Source organism: Neoarius graeffei, chromosome 20 (assembly GCF_027579695.1).
Source record: "Neoarius graeffei isolate fNeoGra1 chromosome 20, fNeoGra1.pri, whole genome shotgun sequence".
Taxonomy (NCBI): Eukaryota; Metazoa; Chordata; class Actinopteri; order Siluriformes; family Ariidae; genus Neoarius; species Neoarius graeffei.
In genome coordinates this window covers 37,253,270-37,266,754 of record NC_083588.1, presented here as the reverse complement: position 1 = coordinate 37,266,754, position 13,485 = coordinate 37,253,270, and the positions used below count along the sequence as shown (strand labels likewise).

General features: G+C 43.6%; 1 protein-coding gene across 4 annotated transcripts in view; it reads left to right on the top strand.

The window, feature by feature from the left end:
- arhgap17b (Rho GTPase activating protein 17b) overlaps positions 1-13,485 on the top strand; it is an 89,754-nt gene that overhangs the window by 71,626 nt on the left and 4,643 nt on the right. For 2 of the 4 annotated variants that reach the window (XM_060901629.1, XM_060901630.1), the window contains exons 10-19: positions 3,635-3,762; positions 5,526-5,637; positions 5,987-6,068; positions 6,291-6,371; positions 6,662-6,775; positions 6,904-6,995; positions 7,354-7,501; positions 9,114-9,344; positions 9,991-10,130; positions 10,376-10,783. In XM_060901629.1, the coding sequence (XP_060757612.1) occupies positions 3,635-3,762; positions 5,526-5,637; positions 5,987-6,068; positions 6,291-6,371; positions 6,662-6,775; positions 6,904-6,995; positions 7,354-7,501; positions 9,114-9,344; positions 9,991-10,130; positions 10,376-10,783 (1,536 nt within the window). Of the gene's footprint in view, positions 1-3,634; positions 3,763-5,525; positions 5,638-5,986; positions 6,069-6,290; positions 6,372-6,661; positions 6,776-6,903; positions 6,996-7,353; positions 7,502-9,113; positions 9,345-9,990; positions 10,131-10,375; positions 10,784-11,440; positions 12,159-13,485 lie in introns of those variants that run through there. The other 2 variants (XM_060901631.1, XM_060901632.1) reach the window with 2 other exon arrangements.

Genomic DNA, 13,485 nt, shown 5'->3' with positions numbered 1-13,485 from the left:
ATAGTCGACGTCCCTGACTCGCCGTGTAACCTCAAAGGGTCCTTGCCACTTGGCGATTAATTTGGAGCTCGACGTGGGCAACAGGACGAGTACCTTATCTCCCGGAGTGAACTCTCTAAGACGCGTGCCCTTGTTGTACAGGCGGGTTTGCTGTTTCTGGGCCTGCCGCAAATTCTCTTGAGTTAGGTGGGTGAGCGTGTGGAGTTTTGCGCGCAGATCCATAACGTACTGAATTTCGTTTTTGCTCTGTGAAGGTCCCTCCTCCCAATTTTCCCGCAGTACATCTAAGATGCCGCGCGGCTTACGCCCATATAATAATTCAAACGTGGAGAACCCCGTGGAGGCTTGGGGGACCTCTCGCACTGCAAACAACAAGGGTTCGAGCCACTTATCCCAGTTACATGCGTCCTCACTTACGAATTTTTTGATAATATTCTTGAGGGTGCGATTGAACCGTTCAACTAAACCGTCTGTCTGTGGGTGATAAACGCTGGTGCGGATCGGCTTAATACCCAGTAGCCCATACAGTTCGCTCAGTGTTCGTGACATAAACGAGGTGCCTTGGTCAGTCAGAATCTCTTTCGGGATTCCAAGCCGGGAGATGACGTGGAAGAGGGCCTCTGCAATACTGCGTGCTGAGATATTGCGAAGAGGCACCACTTCCGGGTATCGCGTTGCATAGTCCACCAGGACCAATATAAAGCGGTACCCTCGTGTTGACCGATCTAATGGCCCGACGAGATCCATCCCAATTCTTTCGAACGGGGTCTCGATTAATGGTAGGGGGCGCAAAGGCTCTTTTGGAATGGCCGCTGGATTTACTAACTGGCATTCGCGGCACGCAGTACACCACTTACGGACGTCGCCGCGAATCCCCGGCCAATAGAATCGGGCCATTATCCGGGCGAGTGTCTTATCCTGCTCAAGGTGTCCAGCCATGGGATTAAAGTGAGCCGCCTGGAATACCAATTCCCGGCGGCTCTTTGGAATTAACAACTGGGTGACTCGCTCTTTCGTCTGAGTGTCCTGCGTCACTCGGTATAACCTATCCTTCAAAATGGAAAAATAGGGGAAGGACGGGGTGGCGTTCGGCTGGAGCGTTTGACCATCGATTACTCTCACTTGGTCAAACGCGTGTCGCAGAGTCTTGTCTCGCGATTGTTCCAGTGGGAAATCCGCGAGGGATTCCCCAATAGAAAGAGGAGGGGCCGGGGGCTCCTCACTCTGTCACGGAGATGACGTAGACGGCTCTGCGACCGCAGCTCCAGCCAAAGCGACACCGGGACCCTCCCCTGTCAACCGGCAGGACCCACTCTTTACTAGGCGTGCCATCAAACCCCGAAATCCCGGCCAATCAGTCCCCAAGATCAAAGAGTGGGTAAGGCGAGGATTAACCGCCGCCTTCACTATCGATTTTTCCCCTCTGAAATGTATGTGGACCGACACCACCGGGTAGCTGTGAATATCCCCGTGCACACACAACACCTTCACCCCTTGTGCTCCCCCCAGTGCCTCGTCTTGCACCAGGCTTTGTCGGATCGAGGTCTGATTGCAGCCTGAATCCACCAACGCCTGATATGTAGCCCCTTGTACACTTACCGGTATGCGATACGCTCCGGCCCGATCGAGGGCAGCTTCTGGCGCGTCGGGGATCCGCACCACCGCCCCCACCTCCATCGCTGCACACTGTTGCTGCAGGTGGCCCGGTTCCCCGCAGCGCCAGCAAACCGGCCCGGGCCTTCCCTCTGCAGCTGTGTTCTGAGGCTCACTCACCTGAGGGGGGGGAGAGACAGACACAGAAGGGAGAAACGGGAGGGCACCACGGGTGCGGCGGGCCGGCTGGGGTGGAGCCGGCCCCCGCCTCCGTGGTGGGGGAATGGGGCGAGGACGGGACACGGGAGGAGGGGGGGGGGAGAACGAGAGAGAGAAGAGGAGAGAGAAGACGATGTCATTGGTTGTCCTGCCGCCAGAACAGCCGCCAGATGATCCTCCGCCAGTCCTACGGCCTGATCCAGCGACGCCGGGCGGTGGCACTGGACCCACTCCGCGGTTCCGGCTGGTAAGCGGGCAATGAACTGTTCCAGCGCCACCTGGTCGATGATTCCCTCGGCGTCGCGATCTTCGGCCCTCAGCCACCGCCAGCAGGCGTCCCGGAGCTGCTGGCCGAACGCGAACGGGCTGCCGACTTCCTCCATCCGCAGCGCGCGGAAGCGCTGGCGCTGCTGCTCCGGCGTGCGCCCCACGTGCTGGAGGACAGCCCGGCGAAGGTTGGCGTAGGCCAGCCGGCGGTCGGCGGGGAGCTGTAGTGCGGCCAGCTGCGCCTCTCCCGTCAGGAGGGGGAGGAGGCGCGCCGCGCGCTGCTCCATCGGCCACCCCTGCTCGAACAACGTGATGAAAGCCTCGGGGTCGTCCTGCGGGCCCATCTTGGTTAAGGTGAGGGGAGACGGGCCCGCGGCCGGGGCGCTGGTGGACCCCGCCGACGCGAGGAGACGCCGGAACGCCTCTCGATCTTCCTGCTGAGCCAGCACCAGGGCTTCGAAGCGGCGCTCCTGCTCCTTCCGGAGCGTGACGAGTGCCTGGTGCTGGCTCTGCTGAGCCGTGGCGAGGGCGTGGACCAAGTCCGCGAACGGGGAGGATTCCATGGGGCTGCAGGACTGATGCTCCACCTTCCCGGGTTTCGGCACCACTGTAGCGTGAATAACGTGTGGGTGGAGCACAGAGGACGGCAGGACAGAGATCAAGGTTAACAGAAGGCTTTATTGCCGTACTTTTCAGTCGGACAATGTAACCCAACAGTCAGAGACACGCACACGCACTGTAGTCTCCTCTGGGGAAGCTCCCCTCCGCTCTCCCTCTCCCTCCTTAAGTAGGGCGCGGTTTACTGGGGAAAACACACACAAAACACAGGTTAATTACCCTCAGGTGTAGCGATTCTGCCACTTACCTTCCCCGACTCCGCCCTCCTGTCACAGACCGGCGCTTGACCACGCCCCCGCTGCCACAGTCATCTATACATTATTGTTCTGCATCTTTAAGCTATGCCAGTACTTTTGGATTTGGGGAGAGATAATAGAAAAGGCTACTTCCTGGAGTTTCTAGTAAAACTCTAAACCTCTTTTCACATGCAATATAATTTAATGTTCTTCAATCTGTAAAAATTATTGACATCGTGGATTTGAACAGGACTAAAATCCCAGACGTAATCGGGTAATAAGTACATTACAACACCACATGTAAAACTCGTCCGATCCAAATGGGATGTAAGACCTCCCCTAGTAACAGGAACAGATTATACCATGGCTGTAAAAACAGTAGATAATGGTTCTGCCCCATCTGTGGCGGGATTTATTTATTTATTTATTTATTTGTTTGTTATGTGCAGGTCAAACATCGAATGTTTGTCATACTAATGTATGTCACTGTTGAGTCACAGTTTAGAATTGATTGTCCAGGATCAGTGTTGTGAAGCCTAGTGTATATTTACGTATCTGCTTATGGTCCAACTACCACTTATCATGTCTGTCTCTCTCTCTCTCTCTCTCTCTCTCTCTCTCTCTCTCTCTCTCTCTCTCTGTGTATCTCTCTCTCTCTCTCTCTCACACACACACTCCCTTTCTGTTTCTTTCTCCCCCAGAGACGTGGATGGAGAAGCCGGCATTCGGCACAGCGCTTGAGGAGCACCTTAAGCGCAGTAACAGGGAGATTGCTCTGCCTCTAGAAGCCTGCGTAATGATGCTGTTGGAAACAGGCATGAAAGAGGAGGTAAAGAGCTTCATCAAGGACCTAAAAAGCAGGTCTTTTAAAAATTCAGTCCCAATTCAAGATCCTCATTAGAAGCTAGTTTAGCAGTATTCAAATGATGAAATTTTGCTCTCGAGACTTTCTCAAGAGTCTCCTTAGTGACATCTGGGGAAAAAAACAACAACATCCTATTGGGGTTTAGTTGAATTGTTAAGATGGAGTCCAGAATGCATGTTATAAAACGTTACTAGTGTTTGTGTCTGTGCTGTGAATTCAGAAAAATGATGCCAGATTTCACCAAGAGAGAAGGTTATTACGGCCATCCAAGATGGCTGTCCCCATAGTGTCAGTGTTGTTAATAGATTCAGTATTTATACTGTGTATAATGTGCAAGTCTGACATTTTTTAAGAACTTGATGTGGTTTGAGGTAAACATATGGGCTTATACTTATGAAAATGATTTTGTGTGAGACAGATGAGAAGCAAAAACATCAGACAGCACTATAAAAGTAGACACTTAACATGTCCTGTTCCGTTGACTAAATCTGGGATAAATTCCAGAAATTGGATTTTTGACAAACCATTTGTTTGACTAACTGACTAACTCGTGACAGTCCTGCTTTAGTTCAGTCAGGCAGTGGAAGTGTAATTGCAACTATTGATGCTATTGTGTAGTTCACTTCTCCTTTCCATTTTGACACACAGACTGCTGTGTCTAATAATAAAACTGAAACGAGACATCCATTTCCCTTGTCTTATTAGTGTGACAAGTCTACCACAGTATTTTCAGATTGTTAATTATTAATTTTTTCCCCCATTGTTTTAATATGCTTGATAAATGTGCTTAGGCACCCTATGTTTTTTTAGTACAAACTGTGCTATGGATTTTTATTTTATGAATTCTGTATTATTGAGCCAGTACAAAAACATTTTAGATTTCCAGCAGAAATGTTAGTTTTCCAGCAGAAAATTAAAATGCTACAGAAAAATGTTTGTATGCCAGTAAAGAAAGCAGCATACTATTTAAGAGACACTTTTAAAAAAGCAAAATACATAATGAAGGCTGCTGGGTTTTGCTGCAAAAATAGGGAGCAAGTGTGACAAAGTCTTCAGTCTCCTGTGTCTGGTTCTGTAAGATGGTCAGTAAAACTTACAGCTTATTTCCTTATAAAACTATACAAATTGTATATGAGACTACTAATTTGTTAAGATGAGTGTCGTCACACCAGATACTGACTTTGTTTCATTTATTACTGTTTTCTGTTCTTTATACTGTTTTTTTTTAATGTAGAAACATTTAATTTCATTATTTTTGACGGCATCTTTGCTCTACAGCATTTATTTGCATGTGCCTAAGCCTTTGCACAGTACAATATATTGAAAATATATTACATTTACGAGGGCGGTATGGTGGTGTAGTGGTTAGCACTGTCGCCTCACAGCAAGAAGGTCCTGGGTTCGCGGCCAGCAAGGGCCTTTCTGTGTGGAGTTTGCATGCTGTCTGCATGGGTTTCCTCCAGCTGCTCTGGTTTCCCCCACAGTCTAAAGACATGCAGATTAGATTAATTTGGCGGCTCTAAATTGAGTGTGAATGGTTGTTTGTCTCGGTGTCAGCCCTGCGATGACCTGGTGACTTGTCCAGGGTGTACCCCGCCTCTCGCCCATAGCTGGGATAGGCTCCAGATTGCCCGTGACCCTGTAGAACAGGATAAAGCGGCTACAGATAATGGATGGATGGATGGGTGGATTACATTTATGTATTCTCTTTTTTTTTTTTTTTGCAGGGATTGTTTCGTATTGCTTCAGGAGCCTCTAAACTAAAGAAGCTCAAAGCAGCACTGGATTGTTCAACTTCTCAGCTGGAGGAGTTTTACTCTGACCCCCATGCTGTAGCTGGTATGTTCCATTTGCAATAAGTATTTGGTCACCTTGTGTGCACATCTAATATTGTTGAAAATGTATGTGGAAGCCATATATTTTAAATGATCGTGGTCAGTTTTGTTAAACAAATCATGTGAAAAAGGATTTTGAGGGTTTTTTTTGCATAAACAAAAAAAAAAGTAAAAAAAAAAACAACCAAAAAAAACCAAACAAACTAAACCCCCCCCCACAAAACCAGCCTAACCTGATTTCACAGTTAAAACTGTATCTTGTCACCACATGTTCTGTGCAATAGTTCACATGCATGACATGAGAAGCACTGGTTTTTTTATGTTTTTGTTTTGCATTGGTTTCTTATAATCAGGAGCCCTGAAGTCATACCTGAGAGAGCTGCCTGAACCACTGATGACCTTCCAGTTTTATGATGAGTGGATTCAAGCCTCAAAGTAAATGACACATAGCATGGTGCACATTTTTTTTAAATACACATAAAGCATGCACGCTAGCGTAGCAGTATGGTGATTTAATTAGAATTAGACAGGAACATTCGAGAACACATGGAAATCATGGATGACTGTTAACATTTAACCTCACATTTATTCAAATTGTGTTGCATGTTCTTTCCTTTTTCTTCTTGATTGTCTGTCTGTATGTCACTTTGTGTGCAGTGTTTCTGATCCAGATAAGAGACTGCAGGCATTGTGGGTAACATGTGACAGTTTGCCAAAGGCCAACAAGGCTAACCTGAAGTAGGTTAAGTAAGAAATAACACACAATCAGGCATGCTGTAATAAGAAATGCGATTACCACCTCAAAGTTTATTTTTTTTTAGTCGTATAACATCACATCCAAACATTTGCCATTAAAAAAAAATCTTTATTTATGAATGATGTCATACTTTTTTTTATCCATTTACAGTTACATTTAATGTTGTGGAACATCCATGAAACAAGTTAATTAGCTTGTTATACCTAGAAACTGTAAAATTCAACATCCTCTTGGATTTTGACCTAATGTGTCTTATTTTGTGTCCATAAAGATATTTGGTGAAGTTCCTTGCCAAGCTAGCTCAGGAGAGTGAGGTCAATAAGATGACCCCAAGCAACATTGCCATTGTACTGGGACCAAACCTGCTGTGGGCCAAAACTGAGGGGTGCGTGATGATAACATGAGATATAACAACAACTCAGACACTATTTCTAGTGGTGTAGTTTAACTTTAAAAACAGTTTTGGATCAAACATTGAGATGTTGAGTGAGGTTGTTTTCTTGTATCTTTTAGGACTCTTGCTGAAATGGCAGCTGCGACCTCAGTCCATGTGGTGGCTATAATTGAGCCCATCATCCAGCATGCAGACTGGTTTTTCCCAGAAGGTAGGGATTAAGCATCACGTTTATCCAGAGCACTTTATCTAAACATATACTTCACCACTACTCAGCATCTATCCAGGCATAATAACAAAAAAATGAGAATACAAAGCAGATTATATCTGAAAAATTCTATCTTTTATGCTCAGATTTTAGTAGCAATACAATTGTAAGAACTATTTTAAAATACCCAATACATCTTACACTGTGTGGCCAAAAGTTTACGGACAGCTGACCATCACACCCCTATGTGCTTTTTGAACATCCTATTCCACTTTTAATAACCAACGTAAGCCATTTTTAGACAGAGCAGAACAGATAAGTTTGTGTGAAATTTCAGAGTCCTGTTTTCTGTGTTTTCCAGATGTGGAATTCAATGTGTCAGGCATGTTTGCGATGCCCACTGGCCCCGTACACCAGCCTGGGCACCCTGAGCCTGAATATGCCACTATAGAGCGCAGACGCCTAAGCAGCCAGGGGGCATCAGAGACTGAGACTCCCCGTAAAGACAGGTATCCATCCCACCCTCGCCTTCACAGACAAGACTCCAGATCCACAGCTGTGTCTGCTTTGTATGTAGTGGCCAATGAGTCCGTCACAGTCAAAGCGGACAGTCCGTCTCCGGAGGCTGTGAAGTGACTCGCATGTGCATTAATTTTCAAGGTGTTTTGTCTTTCAGTTATCATTTTGTGTATGCTCCATTACATCAATAAAACATTTGTTTTCTCTCTTGTTCAAACATGGTAAAATGAGTGATATGATTTGTTTATTATTCAATGGGTCTTCAATGAGTCATATCGTGATACGACTCCGCTCGACTGGATCTTCAGTAACTTGGGTCTCAGTCATGATTATATAACATGGCAAAGCTGCTCAGTTGGTTGAACATAACTTGAAGTCACAGATTCTTCCCGTGTAGCTGTGCTTCTGAGGAGTATGTTAAATATAATTAGCACGGTACCACACCCTCATCTCCTGTCCGTTGACTAAATGATGGTTCAATGGTCAGAAGTATGAAAGGTCTTTCAGGCATCTGATGATGTGGTGCTGCTGTAGTAGAGGAGTTTGTTAAATGAGTTAGTATAATCAGCTAAAGTAGCATGCACAGTCTTGACTTAAAAGAAAACTCCAGCATTTTTCAACCTAATCTCTGTCTTCCCTCTTGGTAGCATTTGATAATCATTTCAACACATGGAAAAACGGTTGACTTAAACCATACCTGTAATGAAAGTCTAAGTGTAATTTTTCAAGGCAACTAATAAATAACTTTTAACAATGTACCATATAACACATTCAGTGCTACAACTATTACATTATGACAGTAAAGTTGAGACAGATATGCAAGGAAGTTATGTAGTTTTAGCCTTCTTGACAACACTGGAGTGGTACAATATAAAGTTTTGTGGTATTTATGCGTCATCAAACACAAACTCGATACTTCTGTGGTTACTGTGAGTTATGTATACACAAATTCTTCCCACTCAGATAAAAGTGGTCCAGTCTCTGAAAGGATGGAGTATACATATTTAGAGTCTAATTTAAAAAGTCCTTCAACTCAAGAATTCATGAAAGTATTCCATCAAAATGAGTTTTGCATAAACATTTTTTGACTGCACCATCAACTGCCATTAGCCACTTGATATGAATCTCAAGTAAACAGATTTAGGGATTAGATTGAAAATGCGCTGGAACATTCCTTTAATATGCAAAAGTAAATTTAGAATACACAAGGTTGTAGTAAAACTGTAGTAAAAGGTCATGTCTTATAAACAGTTGCTTTCCTGTACATTTTCTGATTTTCCATTTGTTGGAAAATGCAAAGGTCTAAAATAACTTGCCAATGATAGCATTTGGAATTAGTTAAGCAATTGTAAAAAAAAAAAACAGAGATAAAACATTTAGTTTGGTAGTACACACACTGTAAAAAAGAATAATTCAAAATTCTTTCCTTTTTTTTCTTTAACCATTGTACCCCCTGCCTTGGTGTGCTTTGTGTGTAGTGGCCTCCCCCTCTCTTTCTCCTTTCACTTCTCCCTGTCCTCTGGCCTCTAATGCCGCTCTGTGACCGCAGGTAGAGGGTTGTCAGGTGTCAGTGTTTCACCCTGTTTCCCCTCTCCCCTGTAGCCTTGCTAGCAAACATCCGGAGCATGCACCTCGTAGAACTGGCACTCTAAATAGAAAGCAGCAGCAGCACATCTCTCCAGCCTTCCAGCCCCCTCTTCCTCCGGTGGAGGCAGGGGGGGTCCCAGCGTCCGAAGCCCCCTCTCAGTCAGCTGTAGGGGGCTCGGAGGCTGGTACTGTAATGGCTCAGAACCAGCAACCTATAAACCAGCAGCAATCTGCTGAGGAGAGCAGGTAAGGACCGAGAACACAAAGACCACTTTCCACCGCCATGCTGCAGATGCCAGTCAAAAAAATCACCTCTATCTACCAGATGATTCTGTGCTGCGTAAAGCTGTCTCTAGTATAACTTTCACCATCTTTCTTTTAATGAATCCCATAAATCAACGTACCATTTTAACAAGTAAGTAAAATCAAATCAAAAGAGCATTTTACCTTCTGGCTGAGATTAAGGAGTTTAAAGGCTTTCAGATGCCAGTTTCAATCCGGAAACTTCTTAGTCATTTGTCTGCTCAGACTGATCATGCCTTCCTCACAGTTAGTGATTCCTGACTTCCTTCCTTGCATCCTGTTTGTTGTGTCTCTTCTCTTTCTCATGTCTGAATCACTGCTCTCCTTGTCTGGAGTTGAAATGCTTTTAACCCCATTTACAGTTTTCCTTTACTTGTTGCTGAAAAAACTGTTGCATGGCGTACTGTGTAGGTGATTTTAATACATATAGTAATTTTTTAACATTGTATTCTATTTTGGCACTGATTTACAAGCTGCATAATCTCTATCATGAAGATGCATGTTTATAAGAAGCATGGGAAACAGAATATTTATTAACAGCCTACTTGAAAAATGCAGACGTTTAATCATGATTATGTTTGTACACTAGTATTGTTGTGCGAGAACCAACCTCCACACCTCCACCCCTGAGAAATGGCCCTGGAGGCCCCAGTGGAACACCTGGGCAGCTGACCGTGGGGCCATCAACATCTGCTTCCAAGGGCCCCAGTCCACACTTGGTGCGCAGAGGTAAGTCACTCTCCCATGCCTCAATAGGAATCGTAATTAACCATTTCCATTGTTTGACTCTATGTATAAAACTTACACTGTGCTATTTTACCTGCACTGGGCCATGCTACTGGATCTGTACATATGTCAGTGGGTCTGTTCTTGTTTTTGTACTATTTCACTTAAGTAGTCCCATGTCCACAGCCTTGTGTATATTTTCAATGTGTATACAAATGAGATTACATGGACTGGACTTGTGCTTTCAGGTACGAAAAAACAAGCCCCTGCACCACCTAAAGTGGCTCCCAACCCCTCTTCCTCTGCGGCTACGCCTTTGAAAGCCACACCCCCTTCCTCTACACAGGCCCAAAACCCAGCCGCGAGTCCCGCCCAGCCTACAACCCTACCTCGCCGCCACTCCAGTAACCAGATGCCCATCCACGCCCCAAGTCACCCTCCTCCTCAGCCTCCACATAACACAGCAGACCCGGAGCCGTCCCCTCCCAACAGCCCCTCTCCTCCAGACACACCCCCACATGACTCCACCCATCCTTCTTTGTCCCGCCCTCGGCCAGTTCCCAGACCACGGCCCCGACCCAGTGTACCACCGCCACCCCAGCCTCCCAGCGAGAGCACTAATGGAGTGTGCAACTCAGCCTCCAAGATCATTACAGGTAAGAGACATGGAGCATCACTTGCTTCCATTTCAGATTATTGACGTGCCATTTTTAGTCCTTCTGATAAATGGCCGTGCACTCAAACCTGTGCCTTTATTTTTTATATATGAAATTTTGTATACGATTGACCTGAATTCATTTTTTATTTCTACACACAATACTTCTTGCATAGATTCACAATCATCAGAATGGCAAAGTTAGCTAGTACAGCAAAACACAACTAATTCACCTTATTAAATATTACATGGTGTGTAGAAAGTATATGAAGTATGACCTGTGATCATTTTTGGAAGAGCAACAGATAATCATATGCTTTAAAGGCATTATTGGCAGAATGAATCCAGGAAGGAAACTGCTATGAAAATGAAAAATAAAAGGAAGTTAGACATTCTTCTTTTTTCAGAGGAACGGAACATAAATGAGAGCATAATGCATTTGGAGGAAGTTTTGGGGACGTTGAGCTTCAGTATGTTGAAGCAAATCATCAACCTCATTAATGATTCATTATTTAAAGCACGAGCCAAACCAACTTCTGCCCTAAATCTTTCCCCACGTCATTATATAAAGATGGAAAGTTTCAAATGTTGCAGAGAAAAAGCACTTTCACTGAGCTCACAGTTACAACATCTTACTGACTATCCACATGTTCTGCAGGTTGAGGATCTTATCCTGGGCAAGGTAGTAACTAGAACACTTGTTCTGCCATTAGCTTGCAGCTTATTAGCATCACCATCACTGTGACGCATCAACCACTTTTGATGTTCCTTTTCCATCTTACAATTCATCACATTTCCACTGATCATGTAACTCCTGTTTCGTAAAACGCCTCTGTAGAAAAATTCACTTGTGGTTGCAAATGGTTCTCATGCAGTTACATGCAGTTTCTGACATAGGGACGTGTTCAAACACTGATTTACACGTTAGTTTAGTGGTAAAATAATATTAACTGGAGAAGTCTACATGATAGAAAATGCAAATTTGAAGGGTTTTAACAGTCATGAAAAACAAACCACTTTCCCAAAATTGCTCAAATGCAAATTTGTCTCACAGCTGAGGTCTGACTGCTCCTTTTTTAGCCCTTCAATTTATTTACCAGTAGCGTGGCGGCTACAGTTATCGACACCTTAACGATCTTTTGGCCGGTGCAAAAATAGAAAAGACTTTCAATGCGTAAATTGTGCATGAATAGTTACTCAAACTTCCACTGGAAAAAAATGAGTTGATTCCCAATTACTTAGCGAATCAGATCACGTGACACCGTTCCACAAGTATTGACACCTTTGTCCACAGTTATCGACACTCAGATGATTATTTATTTAAAAAAATCATCACTATGTAGTATTAAGTTAGCAAAACATAGTTTTTATTTAAAATTTGTTTTACATAGGCTTATATTTCATACAAAATATCTTTTATATAAATATATCTATGTCGGTGCTTACGTAAATGAGGATGTTTGTAAACAAATGAACTGATAATGTTTAACCTGTCAGAAAATCTTTTTGTTCCACTTTCTATCCACTTTCAAAGTATTTTGGTAGATCACATTTTGTTAATCATTCATTGTTGTTTGTATTAATTTCTAGTTTTGTAGTTTGCTAATAAATGTTAACAGGCAATTGACATTGTAACCACATGAAAATCCAGGTCAAAGGTCACATGTCATTCCTTTAACCAAAATATAAAACGTCTACTCATATTGTAATATGGGGCAGATATTTACAACAAATTACAAAAACAGATATATTTTCTGGATGGAATAGAAAAATCTGAATATTTCAAGCATGTAATTTTTTATATGCTAGGAATTTAATTCTGGTCTAATTCTATTTATTGCAGTAGGATTCCAAATACTCTATAAACTCCATTCTGTTATGAATCAGAAAAAAAATATTATTATAAATCACAGCACTTTAATTTTTTTAAAGTACTTCTTCTACTTCAACAATGTTACACAAGGATCGATACATAACAGTTGTAAATGTCACTTAATTCCACGGGGTGTCGATAATGGTGGACACTGGTGGAAGTGATCACTATTATCGACACCTCGCGTGACTTCTCAAATGCTCGTTTAGATACAAAATGGCGACTGTCAAATGAAAGAGTTAAGAAACAAAGCAGGTTTCAACAAGGAGATCATGAAATATTGGTGAATTTGATCAGTAAAAACACGTCCATGATTTTTCCACCATGCTTACCTGCGATGATAACGTCTGGGTTTTCCTCAACTTGCTGATTGTGCTGAAAAAAATTCCATCTCATTTAACGAGCTGTCATCAGACGACAAGATCAAAGGGAGGGGGAGGGGGGTCTTCCGGTTGATTAATTAACCAATAATAACTGTTATAACTGAGACTCACCTTTTGTAAGATTGTTTTTTATTGGTAAATCTGAAAAGGTGTCGATAATTATGGACTGTCGATAATTGTAGCCGCCGCTCTATGTAGTTTTAGAATTGAGAATGCAGTTTAATGAGAGAAACCTCCTCTGATTTGGCTCGCTGCTACAGGAAGCATATGGATTGTTATGAGCAGTGATAAAACAGGCACTGGAGAATTTTCTAGCTTAGATGGAACATTCTCATTTAATCACTGATTATGTGTGGGTGGTTACTGAGAGATCCTTTGCCCAGGGAATATCCATTCTAAACTGTGCAAGTGTTTAGGAGAGTGAATGATATCAGACTATCAACTAAT